Raw genomic sequence first — 18415 nt, forward strand, 5'->3', positions numbered from 1 at the left:
TTTTATTTTAAAAGCAAATTTACAGAGAGAAGGGGAGAAGAAAGATCTTCCATCTGTTGGTTCTCTCTTTGATGAGCCGCAACAGTTGGACCTGGACTGTTGGGAAGCCAGGGGTCTAGAGCTCCTTCCAGGTCTCCCACGTCGTTCCAGGAATCCAAGCATTTGTACCATTCTCTGCTGCTGCTGTCACAACCCATTAGTAGGGAGCTGGATTGTAAGTGTAGTAGCCAGACCTTGAATGAGCACCCATGTGGGATGCTAGCACCACAAATGGATGCTTAACGTGCAATGCCACTGACATCCAGCTAGTGTTACTTGCTGGAGCCATTTTCATGGCTACTGGTAGAGTTTTAAAATGTTGAGTTAAATGGAAGAAAAGCAGCATACTATTGAATGTAGGACTGAATTTATGAAAACTTTTTTTTAAATGATGTTGGTGGTATATTAAAGGGTGACATAGAGGAACAAGAGACTAAAATGGGAGGTAATCCTAGCTATGATGGCTGAAAACATGATGTAGAAAGGTGAGAATAAAAGATATTTCAAAGGGGGGGTGGCTATTGCAAGACATGGCATAAAGATGGCTCGTAGATGAGGAGGAGAGACAAATATATATGCCAAGTTTATGTGACACCAATAATATGAACTTTCTACTGCTGCAATGGGAACTTCTCTTATTAACTTTCCTCTTCTTGAAAACTTTTACAGTTTTCTTCCACTCATTCCCAGCATTACCGTGCAGGGTCGCTTGCTGTCCTTCACTCTTTCTGCTTCGTTCTCTAAACTGATTTGTGTTTCACTGATTCTCATTCTTCATTCTACATCAGAGCTCGAGACTGAGGTTGGGATCACACGTAAAAAGAAAGTACTATTACACCTCAATGACCAGAGACGATGTTTACATACCTTTTGTCACCTGTAGTTATGTGTTGGTTTAAACTTAAGTTTCCCTGTTTATTTTCTCATTACCACCTAGTAATGGTTTGCCTACTCTTCACAAGGTTGTGTGAATTGAGTATGTATTGCTTTTCTAGGCTGAGACTCATAAACTTTCCTCTGCATTTGTGTACAACAATACTCTGTTTTGTCTTCAGCTCATCCATGCTTTTAGTTAGCAAAGTAGTCATTTTTTTTTACAGTAGAACTACATGCAAGACCTGCTTCCTTATTTGCTAACAACTCTTACCTCTTTTTGACGTTAACTGGAACTGAGCTGCATCTTTAGCAATGATTCACATATTATAAACATAAGTGTCTGTCTTATTTCCTTCATGCCACTCTGTTTGTTAATGTTTCAAGACATATTTATTAAATGAGCATCATATGCCTTCTGGGCTCTGTGTTAGGTAATGGGAATACAGAACTGAGTAACAGTAATGGTGTTATATGACACAATAGTAAATAGTAATATTTATTTATTGAGCACATATTAGGTGCCAGACACTGTCAAATACCTGATCTCAGCAATCACATTTGATCTGCCCATCCTTGTCACTGGAGACGCATGCTGCTCAGCAGCACAGAGCTAATGATTGGCTGAGTAGAGATGTGAATTCAACCCTCTGGTTCCAGACTGCTTTAAAAGCTGAGTAAATGTCTTTTCTTAGCTCCCTGATAGAATGTGTCCTGACCAGAGGTCCTACCAGGTTCTATTGAGGGCTGATTGCTTTTCAGAAAATGTATCTACCACATCGAAAAGCTATAAATGAAGTTTGGACACTATAGATGTCCATTATTCCCACCTTCTTTAATGTGCTAACTGCTGAGTTAGTCATTTTGGAAAAACTGTCTCACAGGACAAACATTTCCCCTTTCTCAATGCTTTTCATCAGGAGCTAGTCACAGCTAGATGGCCTGAACCATGGGATAGGGACCAGCATGTTTGAAAAGTCAAAAGTTCTTCGGTTTGGGTCTGTCTTGGGTTTCCTTCTTTGGTATGGGCTCCTGCATACTTGATGGCAGGAAGCTTGTGATGCCTGTTTGTCCCATGATTGATAGTGTTAACTTCGTTCACTCGGTTAAAGTAGTGTCTACCATTTCTCCCGTGGACAATGATCTGTCTTCTTTGAGATTAACAGTTAGTCTGTGGAAAAGTATTTTGGGACTATGTAAATATTTGGGTCCCTACTTAACCATTTAAAAAAAGATGTGTTTATTTTTATTGAAAAGGCAGATTTTGAGAGAGAAGGAGAGGCGGGGAAAGATTTGCTCACTGGGTCACTCCACAAATGGCTGCAATAGCCAAAGCTGAGCCAATCCCAAAACAGGAGCCTGGAACTTCTTTTCTAGATATCCCATGTGAGTACAGGGTACCAATTACTTGGGCCATTTTCCACTGCTTTCCCAGGCAGGAAGCTGGACAAGAAATGGAGCAGCCAGGACATGGAACCAGAGCCCATATGGGATGTTAGCACTTAAAGGTGGAGCATTAGCAAATTGAGCCACCGCACTGCTCCCCCTTCTCCCTAATTAACTTTAAACTATCACATTTAGATACATTAATAATGCTTGTCAGAATTAACTGTACTAATTTCTTTTTTTTTTTAAGATTTATTTTATTTTTATTACAAAGTCAGATATACTGAGAGGAGGAGAGATAGAGAGGAAGTGGAGCTGCCGGGATTAGAACCAGAGGCCATATGGGATCAAGACGAGGACCTTAGCCAGCAGGCCAGGCTGCCGAGCCCAACTGTACTAATTTCAAAATATGATTTATTCACCAATCTTTCTGCTTCTACTAAGTGCTGTTTACTCTAAGCAGGGATTCCCCTGCTTTCTTATTTATTTATAAATGTGTTTATTCCATGGATCCCTGCTACTTAGTTTGATGTTCCAACTGTCCTAGACTTGGCCAGTGGGAGTCTCTTTGAGTTAATTCTTCTTTCTTTTGACTTGATTCCATAATTTTGAATTCTTTCTAGCATTCTAATCTAATTAGATATTCTAAATGCATTCATCTTTATACTTTTTCTTCCCTAGTTCTAGAGTCAGAGACATTCCTTCAAGAAGTCCCCTTCTTCCCCTACCCTGGTTCATAGGAATGGGAAGTTGTCCAAAATCTTGATGGCATAAGGGAAAGCCCTTTGAATGAACTTGAGTTCATTGTTAACCTGCTGCTCATACAGAGAACAGGCTCACCACTCCCCCACCCCCAGAAGTCACCCAGAAAAAGAGTGTCAGAAGAAATGGCTGTTTTCTTCTGACTCACTTTGCATACTTTTTAAAAAAAATTTAACCTATGCTGCAGAGCGCAGTCAGCCGCCATTACAAGATGGCGACAGGCACAGAGTAAACAACTCTGCCCTGACGTAGCTTCCTGCCCTAGTTTGCCCGGCAACAGCAGCGACCTATCCCAATCTGACAAGTAAGCACTCACTGTCCTATCACGACCAGTCACTGAGCCACAGACACGCCTCTCATAGAGTTGTATATAAGCCATCCGCTTTGCTCTCCCTGCGCCCCCACCACCATCTTGCCCTCAACCAAGCGGCGCTCCAATAAAGTGTGATCAGAGAAGAACTTCGGTGTCTGCGTTTTATTCCCTGCTGGCCAGGGGCGCGCTACACTATGCTATGTTTGTTAATCTCTGCCTTTAAATTCATAAAATAACATTGTTAAGATGGGACTACTCTCCTTATTCTAGCACTAGCTGTTAGGGACAACAGGGACCAACTTTGAGGGGAAGAGTTGCCCAACTTTTTGCACCTATTTTTGAATGAAGTCTTCTATGGATTTTCTGAAGGAAATGGAAACGATGCTACCTTAACACTGCTGGTGGCACAGTAGAACACACCAGCACTGATAGGCAGTAAGAAGTCTTGAGTCCCTCCACACTCCCACTTAGCTAAGGCAGCTGAACATGCAGGTGCACATGAAGAAACAATGCCCTCATCTCTTCCCCATCAGCCACCCTTCTGCAGATCGGGCATGAACTCCTAAGGCCATTATGTGTGTAATGGTGTCACATTCATAGAAACACAAATACTCACTAAAGAGAATGAGCATCATAGCAATATGCACCTTTGTTGGTCAAGGCAATGATGTGCACATGTGCCTTTTCTCCTTAGTGACGTCAAATTGCTCCATTCCCCAAGTGAGTAAGAGATAGTCTGTAGTCAGTATCGGTGTTTTTGGCAGTGGTGACTCCTTCACTTCTGGCCCAGATTCCCCACATAGTTGAGGTTAGGCAACAGACACACATTGTAAATTGCAGGTGGGGTGAATTTTAATGAACATGAAAATGATGAGGCTTATCTTGGCACTTGTCATTTTCGCTTTCAAAACTCCCATTAAAAAATCTTTATAATCAGGCAGCCTAGAGGATATGGGGTTGTATAAACTTGTTCCTTACCAAAGCTCTTGTCTCTCTCCCTCTTCTTTTCCACCTTAAATCAATGTCAAGGTATTTTATCTACAGCAAGATGAATCACCTCTTTCATACATTATTTTCCTTCTGATGAAAACACCAAATAAACAAAGCAACACAAGTAAAACACCCACATCCCTTTCTCCTGTTCTGCCTTCAGGATAAGTGTTTTGTCTGGAATAGCGCAATGGCAGGGAAATCTGTGGAGCATGTGTCTGATACTGCAGAGTTCCTTTAAGTCACTGAGTGTTGGAAACACAGCAATATGTGGAAACGCTTATGCAAACTGTGCTAACAGAGCCCTCCCCCTCAAGAGAACTTTCCCTTCTGCCAAGAAGGTTTTTGGCAGTTTTTAAAAGGCTCACTCTATTAAAAATGTTATAAACCAAATGGTTTTCCAATTGTCTTGACTTGGGGCGCTGACTTTAGCCGCAGAAGGGATGGTTGCTGAAGTCAGAATGTCTCGTTTCTTTACACGGAGGGTTGCTGTTAATGGGCAGACACTGCGCTAGAGAACAGTTTATGGTATAGTTCATAAAAAAGAAAGTGAGAGACAAAGATAGAACTATTTATTTTAAACAAAGACTGTTCAAACTGGGGAGATGGGTTTCCAGCACCCTTGTGTTTTGGAATGCCATATTTTCCTGTTTATGAGATTGTTGGTGACATTGGTGTGTCTTGGGGCACTGCAGAGGACTTCATTAAAAGCTGCACCACTGCCACCAGTTTTTCTCTTGTGGTTTATCTTTCTGACACAACATTCCTTTCATCTAGTTTTGTTTCCAAAATATGCATATGCAAATATCCAGGGGACTCACCAAGTAATACTTGTAAAACTTCACCAAATTTGATCCATATTCCTGCATTTGTATTTTCTTTTGTTTTCCTATTCTAGAATAAGAAGCTCCTTTATGAGAAGATGAAGGGAGCAGAGAGACGGAGGCGGAGGGTAACTTGCGGCTGGCTGGGTGGCTGGTTGGGGGGCTTGCTGTTGGAAGTAGCCTGATCTTTTCTGGTGCAGCCTGCAGGGACAGAACAGTGCTGAGAGCATGGCCAGAGGGTTGGCTCTTGCTTTCTGCAATGATTCCCCTGATCATTAGCTCCAAATTTTGGGTGGAACACTCACCTAGGTGGTGATTTCATCACTTTAATCACATTTGGGAAACATGTAAGACATGGTTTGCATATGTAGGGAAAATTCAGGGAATATAGAAGGATATATCTTTAGGCCAGTGGAGAAAACTATTCATGCATCTATACCAGCTACATAAAAACACAAGGAATGGCTGAGCCCAATACTCTAGGTAGTAATTTTGAAGGTGTACAAAGAAAAAGATGTGGTGAATCAATCTCATTTCTTCCTATTTATGTTTTTTTTCAGGACCTAGCCACATGCATATATAACCCACTAGATCTGTCATATTTGTTGGCTGAGTTTGTTGTAGACCTTGTTATTGGCCACCCTAGAACTGTCTGGGATGGGACTGTGGTCTGGGATCTCCACTTGAACTAATATCAATGCAGTGTTGCCTCAGATAAAACTGAATGTCAAGTTTGCTTTGATTTTCCGAGATATCTTATGGTACTGAGATTTAGCAAGTGATCTGTGTTGTGTCTGCTAACGCAGTGGAGCCATTGTAGACACAGAGGTCTGTCTTTCTGTCTCCTCTAACGGGATGGAGGGAGAAACACACGCTGTGCTTTTACAAAGTAAAGTGCTATAGATAGTAACCATTCCAGCTAAAATGTACAAGCCAAACCATGTACCCAGAGCCACTGGTGGTTTACTCCAAATTCCAAGTGACTTCATCCTGGCGAAGTTTAGTAACTGTGGCCATGCTGAATAGTGTGGCCCAATCCAGACAGTGCTTTGAGAGTTGTGGGTTTTCTGGCCTCAGCACTCATCCTCAGTTCCTACAACAGAAAGTTCCAAGTCCCTGTGCTGCCTACAAGACACGGAAGACCCACAACCAATGTTCTACATGTGAAGCAGGAAGCTCTCACATCTGAAAACTAATCTCCTTTGGGAGAGCTGACAAGGTTATTAAAGATTTCTCTTGGTGGCTACAGTTTCCAATGGCAGATGGTGACAGGAAGGGCCTGAAGGTTGTAATGTGTTCTTGACAGAACATCAAGAAATTCTATTCTGGGAACTCAGAATACACATAATTTACTAGGAAGATGGTTTGACTATCTCCCCCTGGTACAACAAGGACATTTCCAAATAAGACAAATGACTGACCCCAAATGAATAACTTTGCATGAAGTTTTAATTGTCTCTCCTTCCTGGCCCAACCTCTTTTTTGTCTTGACTTAGTAAATGACCAAGGGTCACAATTTAGGTTGACTTTCCCTAGGATCAGTGATGGCCAAAACTCAGAATGCTGGCTAAGACACCTATTATAATGTATTTTGCTTTTAGCCTCAGCTTCCTCCACAAAGAAAGGGCTCAGACATTTTGAAAACAAAGGTCATTTCGACCCAGAGGTGTCAAGTTCTTCTTATTCTCAGGCCTCGCTCAAGATGCCTTCTCATGTCATAAACCATGGGCCTCTCTGGACTGATGGGGAAACAAGAGTTGCCTCCTTATTAATCTCCTCAGCTGCAGACATCAAGAAAAATCAAGGCAGACTCCTTTGGGGTTCCAAAGGACGGCAAACCAAGATCCTATTCCAGTGGTTCTTCCAGCTATAGGGTGAAAATATTGTTTTCTGTGTAACCTAAGTGGTTTCTGACTCAAGTCAGAAGACAAATATATAAATGCCTTGAGTTCCCAGAGCATAATTAGAAATAAGGCTCAGGAGTGGGTCTTTGCTTGGGAACCTGCATTCCATGCCAGAGTGCCTGGTTTGGAGCTCTGATTCCACCACTTCATGCTACAGTTTTTTGCTAAGGAGTGCCCTGGCAGACAGCAGATGATGGCTCCGAGTAGTTTTTTCCCTGCTATTCATGTAAGAAACTTCTGTTTCCTCCTCATTAATTTCCTCCTCTGCTCCCCACCACTCAACACCAAACTTTTGGCATTTTCTGGGTCTGGACAGAGGGCCTCCTTTTATGAAACATAATTACCTAGAGCCCCATACAATTACTATATTTAGCAAATTCAATTAACTCACAAAGCATCCAAGACAGGAACTGGTGCCCATATAAGATGGCAGCATTGCAGGTGTCAGCTTTACCCACTAGGAAACTATGTTGACCCTATGTTTATCAACCTTTTAATTATTTATTTCATAAAATGTGGATCTCTTTCAATGTAATAGATTTTTATAATACATATTACTGCTACTATAAAAGGAAATATTTGTTGTATCAAATACAGTTTTTTCGTCTCAAACTACCCCAAGATTTTGACATGCTCCCTTGGGGTAGGCCAGATAACCCTAGAGGATAGTTTTTGAAATAAAGAGTATGAACAAGCTCCAAAATGTTCATTGAAAAAAAAAGACTTTTAACTCCAAATCTTTGCAACAAAAATAATGTTTTGGAAGATGACCTATGTCTTATAAAGAACTCTGTAGTTGTGTGAAAGAGACATTTGTCAGACAATAAATACTTCGTAGACACTGAGCTGCTCATTAACGCATTAGAAAAGTGATTTAGTAGGCTGTAGGTTCCACTACTGCTTTTTGAATCCAGTAGACAGAAAAGGATTCTTGTTTACTTCCTCTGTGAAATGCTTGTGTTGTATGTTCACATGTAACACCAAACTATTTTTTTTTCAGAGTGTCAATCCATATCTACAAGGAAAGAGACTGGATAATGTGGTTGCCAAAAAGTCTGTCCCGCATTTTTCGGAAGAGGATAAGGATCCAGAATAAAAAGAAGGTGCTGCGTGGCATCTCCTATTGTATGTTAGACCTCAGTATTGCTTGTATGTGCATGCATGATGAGAATCCCTAGGAATGACAGCATGCTTCTTATGTAGGTAATTATGGATAAAAAACAGCTGCAATTTGGATACTGCCTTGTCCCACACACTGACAGCTCTACTTTCTGCTGAACTAGAAAGAGCTTTTGTTGTTTTTTTATTTCTCTTTTATGTGGATCTGCAATGAGAATTAACATGAAAATGTAGATGTCAAGAACAATAAAAGGCCAGACTAAGAAATGCTCAGATTTGTCACAGTATATGATGGTGTTTGGGGGCTATACTATTTTGGTCAAGACTGTGAAAAGTTGGCATTTGATTTTGATTATGTGGTGTATCCAGCCCTCGGGTATTGTTACACACCAATAAAGAAGGTTGCTCCATGAAGAAGAGTTAACACATTTTACTTGGCTGTATCTTAATAAATGTGTATGCAAGCATTGCCATGTGAAGTATTCTGTTTCAGGACACTGTTAAAAAACAATTTCTTTGTTGAGTAGAACAACCTGTCATAACACTATGTTATCTGACACTGATAATATTGATAACACTGTGAAGTAAACAGAAAGGTATTATTCCTCATTTTTCAGAGAGTAAACCTGAGCTACCCGCAACACAGCATTAAAAACAGTCAGTAAAACCCACAATAGGGAGATCCTGAAGGATGAATAGCCTCACTTTTTTCTACAAATAAATGGCAGATTGTGGGGATTGGAGGTAGTGTGAAGGGAGAGACTATTACTAATTTTCAAAAGCTATGAAAAATATGAATCAAATACAATGCATGTGAGTGTGTAGGTGTGTGTGTGATAGAGAGACTTATTTGTGCTCTTACTCAAACAGATAAGATAGAAAAAAATCTTGTTCAGATAATTGGGGAAGTTTGAGTATTAGATAGTATTAGATGTTTTGTGCTACTTAGGTGTTATATGGTATTATGGCTATATTTGTTTTTTTAAAAAGATCCCTTATGTTTTACAGATATGTAGTACATTATTTTTGGGTGAAATGATACAATGCCGTTCATTTGGTTTAAAGCAATCTAGCGGTAGTAATGGAGGAAGAGGTGGGAAGGAATTGGGAACACATTTGAGGCAAGATTGCCATGTTTAGCCAACCATAGCTGCGTGTCAAAGCTGGGTCATAGGCACATGGGGAGTCACTATACTTCTTTCTATGTTTGTGTATATTTGAAAATTTTCACAACGGAACCAGAGTTAAAGGTTGAAAAGTAAGCTTTGGCTTGGAAATAGCAAAATGAGACAAAGTGGAAAGTTTCACTAGAGGAAGCTGTAACGTGAGGAATCATGAACAATTAGTGTAGATTTATGGAAAGAGTTCTCCCTTTGTAGCAAGAATTGGTGTCGGGGGTCTGTAGGCAATCTGATGTGGAAGGTGATGAATTGTATGTGGGTTGGGGTTGGGGAAAGGGACAGAATAACCATGAGGAAAAGGGACTTTCATGGGGAAAAAAGGGAAGGAAATTTAGAGACAGTTTGGAAGGGGATAACTGTTTTATCAGGCTGATGGCTTAAAAAAAATCATACCTTTGGATAGAATCTGGGCTGTGTCTATAGAAGAGACATGCTGAATTTCCTGGGGTTAGGGAGTGTTGTCACCTCTCATCTTTAGTCTTTCCACAGTGCTTCCAGCCAAGGATCTGTGAAACCAGAGAGATGGTTGTAGAACCTCAGGAACATGTGGAGAACAAAAGGAGAGAATGCTGAGCACAGTAGCCAGAATGTAAGACTTGTGGTAGTGGCATCACTTATGTTTAGTCCTGATTAACTTCCACTGTGGGCACAGCCTGATGGTGCTCCCCAGGAGTGGTTCCATGGTGTGAGAATACATGGAGTCTGAAGCTGGAAGAATTGACAATGGGCCGTTCTGGAGGAGAATTTCCTCTGTTCTTGCTACTTGGGGAAGAGAAGAGGGGAGGAGATAGTAGAGTGTTTTCTACAAATGGTGTCTGAGTCCAGCCTCCCTTGCTACCGCCTACCAAGTGAGTCATGGGCTATCTTTAGGCTGGATCTTCTAGGGAAGATTTTTCAAAATGTATCTGCTCCCAACAATGTAGAATGTTCCAGGACACACCTCAGATTCCTGAAAGAATCAATTCTGGGCTAGAAGTATTTGTGCCAGAAAGTTGGGAGTCTATTGGGGTTGGGCAGCTATCGGGAAGTGATGTAATTTTGGAAAACTGGAGTCATCCCCTGGATCTACCATGCACACTCACTGCTGCACAACAAGAAGCAACATGACCACCTGTTCCACACCTTCCAGGTCCGCTGGGACATGATTCTATTTCCTTGGTACACTTTTAAGGAGAGCTTTCCTATTTGTGACAGGCATAAAAAGCAACAAAAACATCTCTTCTTCTCTTTCCTTTGAAATCTTAAGGAGATTCCCAACTTCACTGAGATATATCATATATATCAGCCATGACCATGGGATTAGGGACTGAGGCTCAGAAGTCCCTGTATCCTCTGCATCTGCTACAAATCGTATTGTGGTCACTAATGTGCACCACCTTGACCCAAGACGGGAGAGGATGCAGGAAAACAGAAACTCTTACTTGAAACATTTAAAACAGCAAATGCCAGAAAGGTTGCCAGCTAGAACATAGTTCTCTCTCCCTTTTTAAATTTTATTTTATTTTTGATGATGTTCACATAGTTGAGAAGGACAGATGCCCATGTGAACCACAGGTGAGGGTGGGTCAATGAGTGAAGGCAATTGGATGAGACAATTGTTTCCAATCTTTTTTTCTTCCTGTATCTGGAGAAGGGGAGAGTGTTGCTCCCTGCAGCCTAATTGCATCAGTACCCTAGAATGTGGGATGACCACTCAGTGTCATCCTAGGGTCCCCGATGTGGAACATATTCAGAGGGTGCTGCTTAAGTAATTTCGGTAGTTTCAAGGTCCATCAGCTGACATATTCCACCTTAGAGTCTCCACTCGCCCTGGTACTTGCTGTCAGAATTTAGCCGGGAGAGTTGCTCAGTTTGTTCTGCCCTCCATGATTCATGCCCTCCTATGTTCTCTGCAGACCTCAATGATCAGACATGTCTGCCATGTGCATCGGAGAATGCTGTCTACTGCACAGGCTTCAGCAAATGAGGAGGCCCAGCTCTGACACATGCACTCCATGGTCAGATCACAGATCCTGTGGTTGGAGGTTTTGAGTCCAGTGGTCCATTTGGGGGGGGTCTCCAAAGAAACCTCACTAGAGGTGACCTCGGACCTGGCTCTTGTGTGTGCAAGCCAATATGGAGTTCGGATCAGTCCATCACCCACAACAGCCTACACACACATCAGTGGTTACTGTTACCCAGTCAGTTCTGTCTCCAGCATGCATCTCATGCAAACCAATGGATGCTGTGGCATATCCTAACCCTGCCCACCACACATTCAGCCCTCACACACCAGCAAGAACTGCGATTCAGTCAGAGTGACCCCCAAATAGAACTCAGCCTTCTCAGAGGACTATAGGAGTGGGAGGTATATGCAGGGGGCATTACATCCTTTTCTGGTGCTGACATTTAGGGTCAGTGAACACATTTTAAAAATAATTTTGTTCATTTCCATTTCATTTGCAAGCCAAAGAGACAGAGATCTTTAATCCACTGTTCTACTCCCCAAACATCTTTAATAGTCAGGGCTAAGCCAAGCCAGAGCCAGGAGTCTGGAACTCAATCAAGGTCTCCCACAGAGGTGGCAGGAATCAAGGTACCTGAGGGTCCCAGGATGTACATTAACAGAATGCTTGACATTAAAGGAGTCAGGACTTGAACCAGGCACTTAGACACAGGATGCAGGTATACCAAGAAACAACTGTTTTCACCCACAAGTATTCCCAATCCTGAACACACTTTTTAAGTGGCAAGGGTTGGGGATGGGGAGAAAAACCATCCAGTATAGCATCTGAATGGCAAGGGACACTTGATTGGATTCTAGATTCTACATGCAATTAATAGGAACACTCCATGTTGCTCAGAGCTTGACGTATAGCCACAGCGTTCTTCATTCAAGCATACATCTGGTTTCCTGGCAGGTGGTTCCAAATCTCCCACTTTAGGGTCCTTCCAAATATTCGTCTAAGAATCTCCAGGTACTTCAACGTAAAGTGTGTGTGTGCATGCTATGGGGTGAGGATTATTGAGCCACTGCTAGTATTTCTTGCTACTGCATAATCTGTTAAAGACTGGGCTCGCATGATTCCCAGAGAGCTGTTGAGAAACCAGATCCAGAACAAGTGCTGTGGGGCTCTACAACTGGGCTATGAAATTAAAGCACTCTTGGTTCATAGTCACAGATGCTTTCTGGAGTTCAGTCCAGCTCTGGGAGCACTAACTTCTCCCCCAGCTCTCCCTTTAAGTGGATGGGTTTTTACACTCAAATCACAGTAGGCCTAGTTACATTCTTGCCCCTGACAATGGGATGGTACCACATTGCATTTCTATAATCAGAAGAACCTGTGGTGTTTTCTCAACCAGCCCTCTCCACACTGTGTCTGCTCCTGATGGTCTGCCTGCTCCCTCCATGAACAGGAAGCAGGCCAATGAGGCAGCCTTCCAAAGGTCATTCAGTCAAATCTCCACAGAGGGACATCCCCACACTGAGTGTCTCCCTAAGGTGCTGTGACTCACTCACAAACATTTCATGACTCATAACTCTTGTTTATGAGCTCTAGAAGCTTACAATAAGGAGAGGTTGAGAGAATGACAGGAGTCAGGGAAGAAATGAGTGGCAGCAGGAGTAGGGATACAGAAGACAGGTAGTGTATCCAGAGTGAATAGACCAGGAAAGTAGGCAGAGGTACCCCTGAGCTGAGTCTTGAAGATTTTCAAAAACCAGTTCCTCCAAACACTTCATTTTTTTGCAGCCCAGAGATGGTTGTGCATGACTGTTTTATGAGGGTGGTAGACCCTTGTTGTCCTGCTGATCTTGAGGGTGAGTCATCGTCTTTCATGGGTTGGTGGGTATTTTGAAGTGGGAACATCCAGTTGAGCCACACATGGAGGATATGTCACCTCTTGGCTAGGGTTCACCATTAGGCAAACAGCCTTAACAATTAGAGCAGAGTCCTTAGGGTACATTGACCAGACAATGGAGGAATTACTTGGAGGAGAGAAGGAGAAGTCCAAGGAGGAGGCAGGGGTGGTCATCATCTCTCAAAAGCATCCCCCAGGACATTATTCACCAGCTCTATGGAAAGCACACTTTCCCAACCAAGAATACAAGGATACCTTAATAAGTTCATAGGAAAATTGAATTAAGGTAAGTTTATTTGCTGCAATCATTTTTTTTTTAAAATCCCTGCATGGTGTTTTTAAATAATGAGCATTTACATGAACTTTCTGAAGATTCCTTACGCGGGTTGAAATAGCACATTCCCTAAAGTTTTGTGAGGCCTGGGTTTTATCAATAACCCCGGCAAAGAAGGGTTCTAAGGTGCTCATTCTTTGTAGTTGGACAGGAAGATACCTTCCCACGGACTTTTGGAGTCAGTCTGCTCTCACAAAACAGTTTGGTGACTTAACTGTTGCTGAGTGAGAAATAGGTTGGTTAAATTTCCATCTAAAATATCCATGGATTTGGCAATTAAAAATGTACAGAATATTGCAGATTTGGTGGCCACCTTATCCTGTGAGAATGCAAGGGTCCCTGAAACGTATTATAACTAATCTGTGAAAGAAGTACTGATTGCTCTTGGACTCAGAAAAATCCATGGAGAAATCTGGCAGGAGATTTATTTGTGGTTTCTGAAGTTCATAAGCAAAGGCAGGGTGTTTACAAAGATTCTGGTATAACTGTATCTTTGAATTTGGATTTAGGAAAGTATTAACTTATAAAGGAAGAATCTTCTACAAAGAGCTGTTACAGGATGGACTGAGAAAGAAAAATCTAATAACACATCCTGATGGACTGAATATTATATTGTCTGATGAATTTAATACAGCAGTGGAAGTTGTCAATAAGCCATTTCCCCCAATGAAAAAAATTACAGGAATCATAAATGGATCTAACAGTTGTTAGTGATGGCGACTGAACACCTGAGCGATGAAAAACATCTTTAGAAAACCCATCTGACAACTACAGTGATTTTGCTACCAGCAGATCATCCTCATATCATTTTCTTTGGTAGTCCTCAATGTTCATTTACTCATTCAACAGTATTCTTGAGAAGCTGTTCTTAGTGCCAGCTAGTGAAACATGCTCTGGTATGAGAAACCTTATACAGAGATGTAGTGTGTGTAGAATCTTGCCCTCATACAGCATATAACATGGTTGACAAAAGTATATCTTCATCTCTTGGAACATTATTATGCACTTGATTCTATACTATTGTCGCACTTAACAGAGTAGTCAGAAGCAAAAATTTTGTAATTAGACTTGCATTTGTCCCAAGTTAGGCAAATTTGAGCAAGCAATTCTATCTCATTGAAGTATCTGAAATGGGGAAGGCCAATTCTACCTCACGTAATTGGTGTAAAGAGAAATTTCCCACCTTACAGCAACTTTATTACACCCCAATTTGAACGCTAAATTGGGAACTCATCAGATTCCAATGCAAAACCAACTTTGGTTACTTTGTGTTGTTACTTCCAGATGAAAGAGATTTCTTAAGCATTTGCTGAGTAGGAGGGAGGAAGAACTGGAAGAGAAGAGAGAGACAGAGTTGTCTTAACTGACATCTTAACTACCAGGCCAAATGCACACCTCTTCCAGCTTTCTCAGTTGGTAAAATACAGAAGATATATTCTGAAGAAAACAAGTGTTTACAGCAAAGATGTAAATAAAATGCAAGTTTTATCATTCATGTTAATCACAGAAACATTTCTTCCTTCATCTTCCCTAATGTACAAGGGTGTTGATGACAAAGGGGAAGATATCACTTGTATTATGCTTTGTTTTTTTCCTGTTGTGAATTTTGGAGTTGGGCTGTTGACAAAGTTTTTGGAAAAGTCCATCTTCTATGGAGCTATTTTGTGATATCTAGAAAGGGCATTATGTACCTTATTTAGATTGTGCCAATTATCCATGATAAGATAAATCAGTCATACTCCAGAGTACTCTGAGAGAGGTTGTCATAGATAGAGGGCTTTTTAAAAATCATAAAAGCAGATGAACTTAGGTCGTGGCAAGGGCTGACGGAATAAACCAAAAGGAGGATGGAGAAATACCCCAACAATCTGCATTCTCCCAATGACAACCCATGAAATATTTTCCAAATCATTTTTATGTATGCCTTGACTGTTGATTAATCAAAGGTGTCTCCAATAGAGGCACAACTTAAACCACATTGCAATCTGTTTTCTGAGTGAAGAGGGAGATTGAAAATGAGAATATGTATTTCTTCTACTTTCACAAATGGATATGTTTGTTACAAAACATTATCAACAGTTAATACTATATTTGTTAATACGCTCAGACTAACTGGACACACAATCAATAACTATAGTATTCCCAAATAAATGTAACCAGATTCTCTCACATGCAGCTTACCTTCTTCCCTAAGAGAAAGGGCATTACTCTATGTGCCTTGGTGAGCATGCAACAGAGCCAATAGCTTGCTCAACAGGCAAAACTGTTTTCCTCTTCATTTTACTGTGGGTCCTCCTAAATTAAAACAATTTGTAAATTCTTCCTCTTGAATGAATTTGCATGTTTTTATCATCACCATTTAAAAAAACAACTTTTCTTTTTGAAAATTCATCTCACCTTGTCTCAAACTTTCTGTGTTTCTTGGAAGAGGAGGCACAGAGTTCATTTCAAACACTTCTGTTTATGATGAATAAAAACCACAAGTGTTGTGTGATGTTAACCCACTCACTGAAAGAGAATCTGAGCTTCAGAGTATTTCGTGTTTGGAAGGAAGGCTCGCCAAGGAGAATGGGCTCATTTCAATTCAGTATATTATAGGAAGGAAAAGATCAAGGAAGAACTTGTCTTAAAACTGTCAAAATATGAGAATTTGATGGGAAGAAAGAAGGAAAACAGAGCAGTTGGAAATGCAAAGATAAAAGAACTGGATCCAGACATGTCTATGTAATTTCCCAGAAATGGAAATTATACCGGCAATTTGGAAAGAGATATCGAAAAACAGTATGCATTAAATGTTGAGTGTTTCTTGCAGTGATGAACTTGGAAGGCTGTTAGAACACATGGCGTGATAGTCTTATGATTCATCTACATATGGCATTGTCCTTGGTGTCTGATGAAGGGAGATGCCGGGTTTCATAAGGAATTAAATGCAGAAGAGGCAACTAAGCACTTTTTCAGAAAAACAACTCTTCAAGCTCCTAGGTCATTAGCAGAGTATTAACAACTTGGCCTCTTCACATTGGTATAAATCATGTGTGTAATTCCTTTTAATCTCCCAATAACTGTCTGACGTAGGTGTCAATTCCCCTATTTTCCTGATAGTCCAAGCATTGATTGGCTTAAAGTGACTTAGGTTGGTGATTGGGGTACAAATGAAAAATCTTTCCACTACATCAGTTATTTCCAAACCTTGCTGCTTATCAGAAGCATCTGGACATCTTTGTAAAAATACAGATTCTTGGGTCCCAGCCCAGGAAACTTTGATTCAGTAGCCTATGGCAGCCTTTGAGAATCAAAATTTTTAAACCTTCTCCAGTGACTCTGATACACAGTCAGTTTGGAGAAACATTGCACACAACTGCAACCACATATGGTCTTACCCTTGGGAAATGATGGTGGAAGAATGGATAAAGAGGGACTGGTGTTGTGGCAGAGGGATTAAGCCATTGCCTGCTCCTGCAGTGCCTCTGATACATAGTCAGTTTGGAAAAACATTGGACTCAACTGCAACCACATATGGCCTTACCCTTGGCAAATGATGGTAGAAGTTCCCTACTAATGCACCTGGAGAGTAGTGGAGAATGCCTCAAGTGCTTGGACTCCTATCACCCATGTTGGAGACCCAATTAGATTTCCAGGCTCCTGGCTTCAAACTGGCACAACTCTGACTGTGGTGTCCATTTGCAGAGTGAACCAGTGAGTGGAAGACCTCTTTATTGCTCTGCCTTTCAAATAAATAAAATAAATCTTTGGAATAAACAAGCATGCATTAAGTAAAGAGCTCAAGAGGGAAGCAGGCAAAATACAGGAAATTTGCTATATTACAAACTCCAATACTGAACTGTGCCATTCATGATTTATAACCAACCCTCCCTCCCCCCCAAATCCTACCAGATTTAAAAACCATGGTTTGGCTTCATCTGAGCATGATTATTAGACCAAAGACCTTCCCAAGCAAGTCCATCTCCCACTAAATGGATTGCTTAAACCACTCTTGCAGTGGAGGTAAGGAAAGAATAAATGAAGCAAATACAAATGTTCAGTTGAGAAATAACATTCCCTAGGTCAGGACAACAGTGATGAAAAGGCTAAATGAGCTCTAGTAACCAGCAATCAAATTTGGGGCACTCTCTAACATGTAATACATCTTATACAATTTCCACAAGTGAAAAAGTAGGAGGGACCAGTGCCATGCTCAACAGGCTAATCCCTGACCCTGTGGAGCCAGCATCCTACATGAGTACTAGTTAATGTCCTAGCTGCTGCACTTCGGATCCAACTCCCTGCTTATAATCTGGACTGAGAAGGATGGCCCAAGGTCTTGAGACTCTGCACACATGTGGGAGACCCAGAACAGGATTCTGGCTACTAGTTTTGGGTCAGCTCAGCTCTAACCATTGTGATCATTTGGGGAGTGAATCAGCAGATGGAAGATCTGTCTTTCTGTCTCTCCTTCTTGGTGTAAATCTTCCTATCAAATAACAAAAAAAGGCAAATCTTAAAAAAAAAGAAATAGAAGATAGAACTGGAAATGAGACCTGAAGCACTTTAATTTAAAAAAAAATTCATTTGTGTAAAAGATGGAGTGACAGAGAGAGAAAGACAGAGAGAGAGAGAGAGAGAGAGAGAGAGAGAGAGAGAGAATCTTCAGCCTGTTGATTCTCTCCCAAATGGCCACAAGAGCCAGGTCAGGCCAAAGACAGGAGCCAGGAATTCCATACTGATCTTCTGACACAGGTGGAGGAGCCCAAGCTCTTAGACTACCTTCCACTGCTTTCTCAAGCTGCAGATCAGGCAGGACTCCAATCAGGACTCTAACACCAGAAGCCAGTGTGGCACACAACTCCAGT

The 18415-nt window shown here is 41.3% G+C and overlaps 1 protein-coding gene across 3 annotated transcripts in view; it reads left to right on the forward strand.

The window, feature by feature from the left end:
- LOC101524925 (neuroendocrine protein 7B2) overlaps window positions 1-8483 on the forward strand; it is an 82049-nt gene extending 73566 nt beyond the window's left edge. For all 3 annotated transcript variants that reach the window (XM_058666105.1, XM_004578201.3, XM_036495365.2), the window contains 2 exons: window positions 5262-5315; window positions 8092-8483. In XM_058666105.1, the coding sequence (XP_058522088.1) occupies window positions 5262-5315; window positions 8092-8187 (150 nt within the window). In that variant the 3' untranslated portion in view covers window positions 8188-8483. The remainder of the gene's footprint in view (window positions 1-5261; window positions 5316-8091) is intronic.
- Window positions 8484-18415: the final 9932 nt, after the last annotated feature.

The sequence above is a fragment of the Ochotona princeps genome, chromosome 6, assembly GCF_030435755.1.
Source record: "Ochotona princeps isolate mOchPri1 chromosome 6, mOchPri1.hap1, whole genome shotgun sequence".
NCBI lineage: Eukaryota > Metazoa > Chordata > Mammalia > Lagomorpha > Ochotonidae > Ochotona > Ochotona princeps.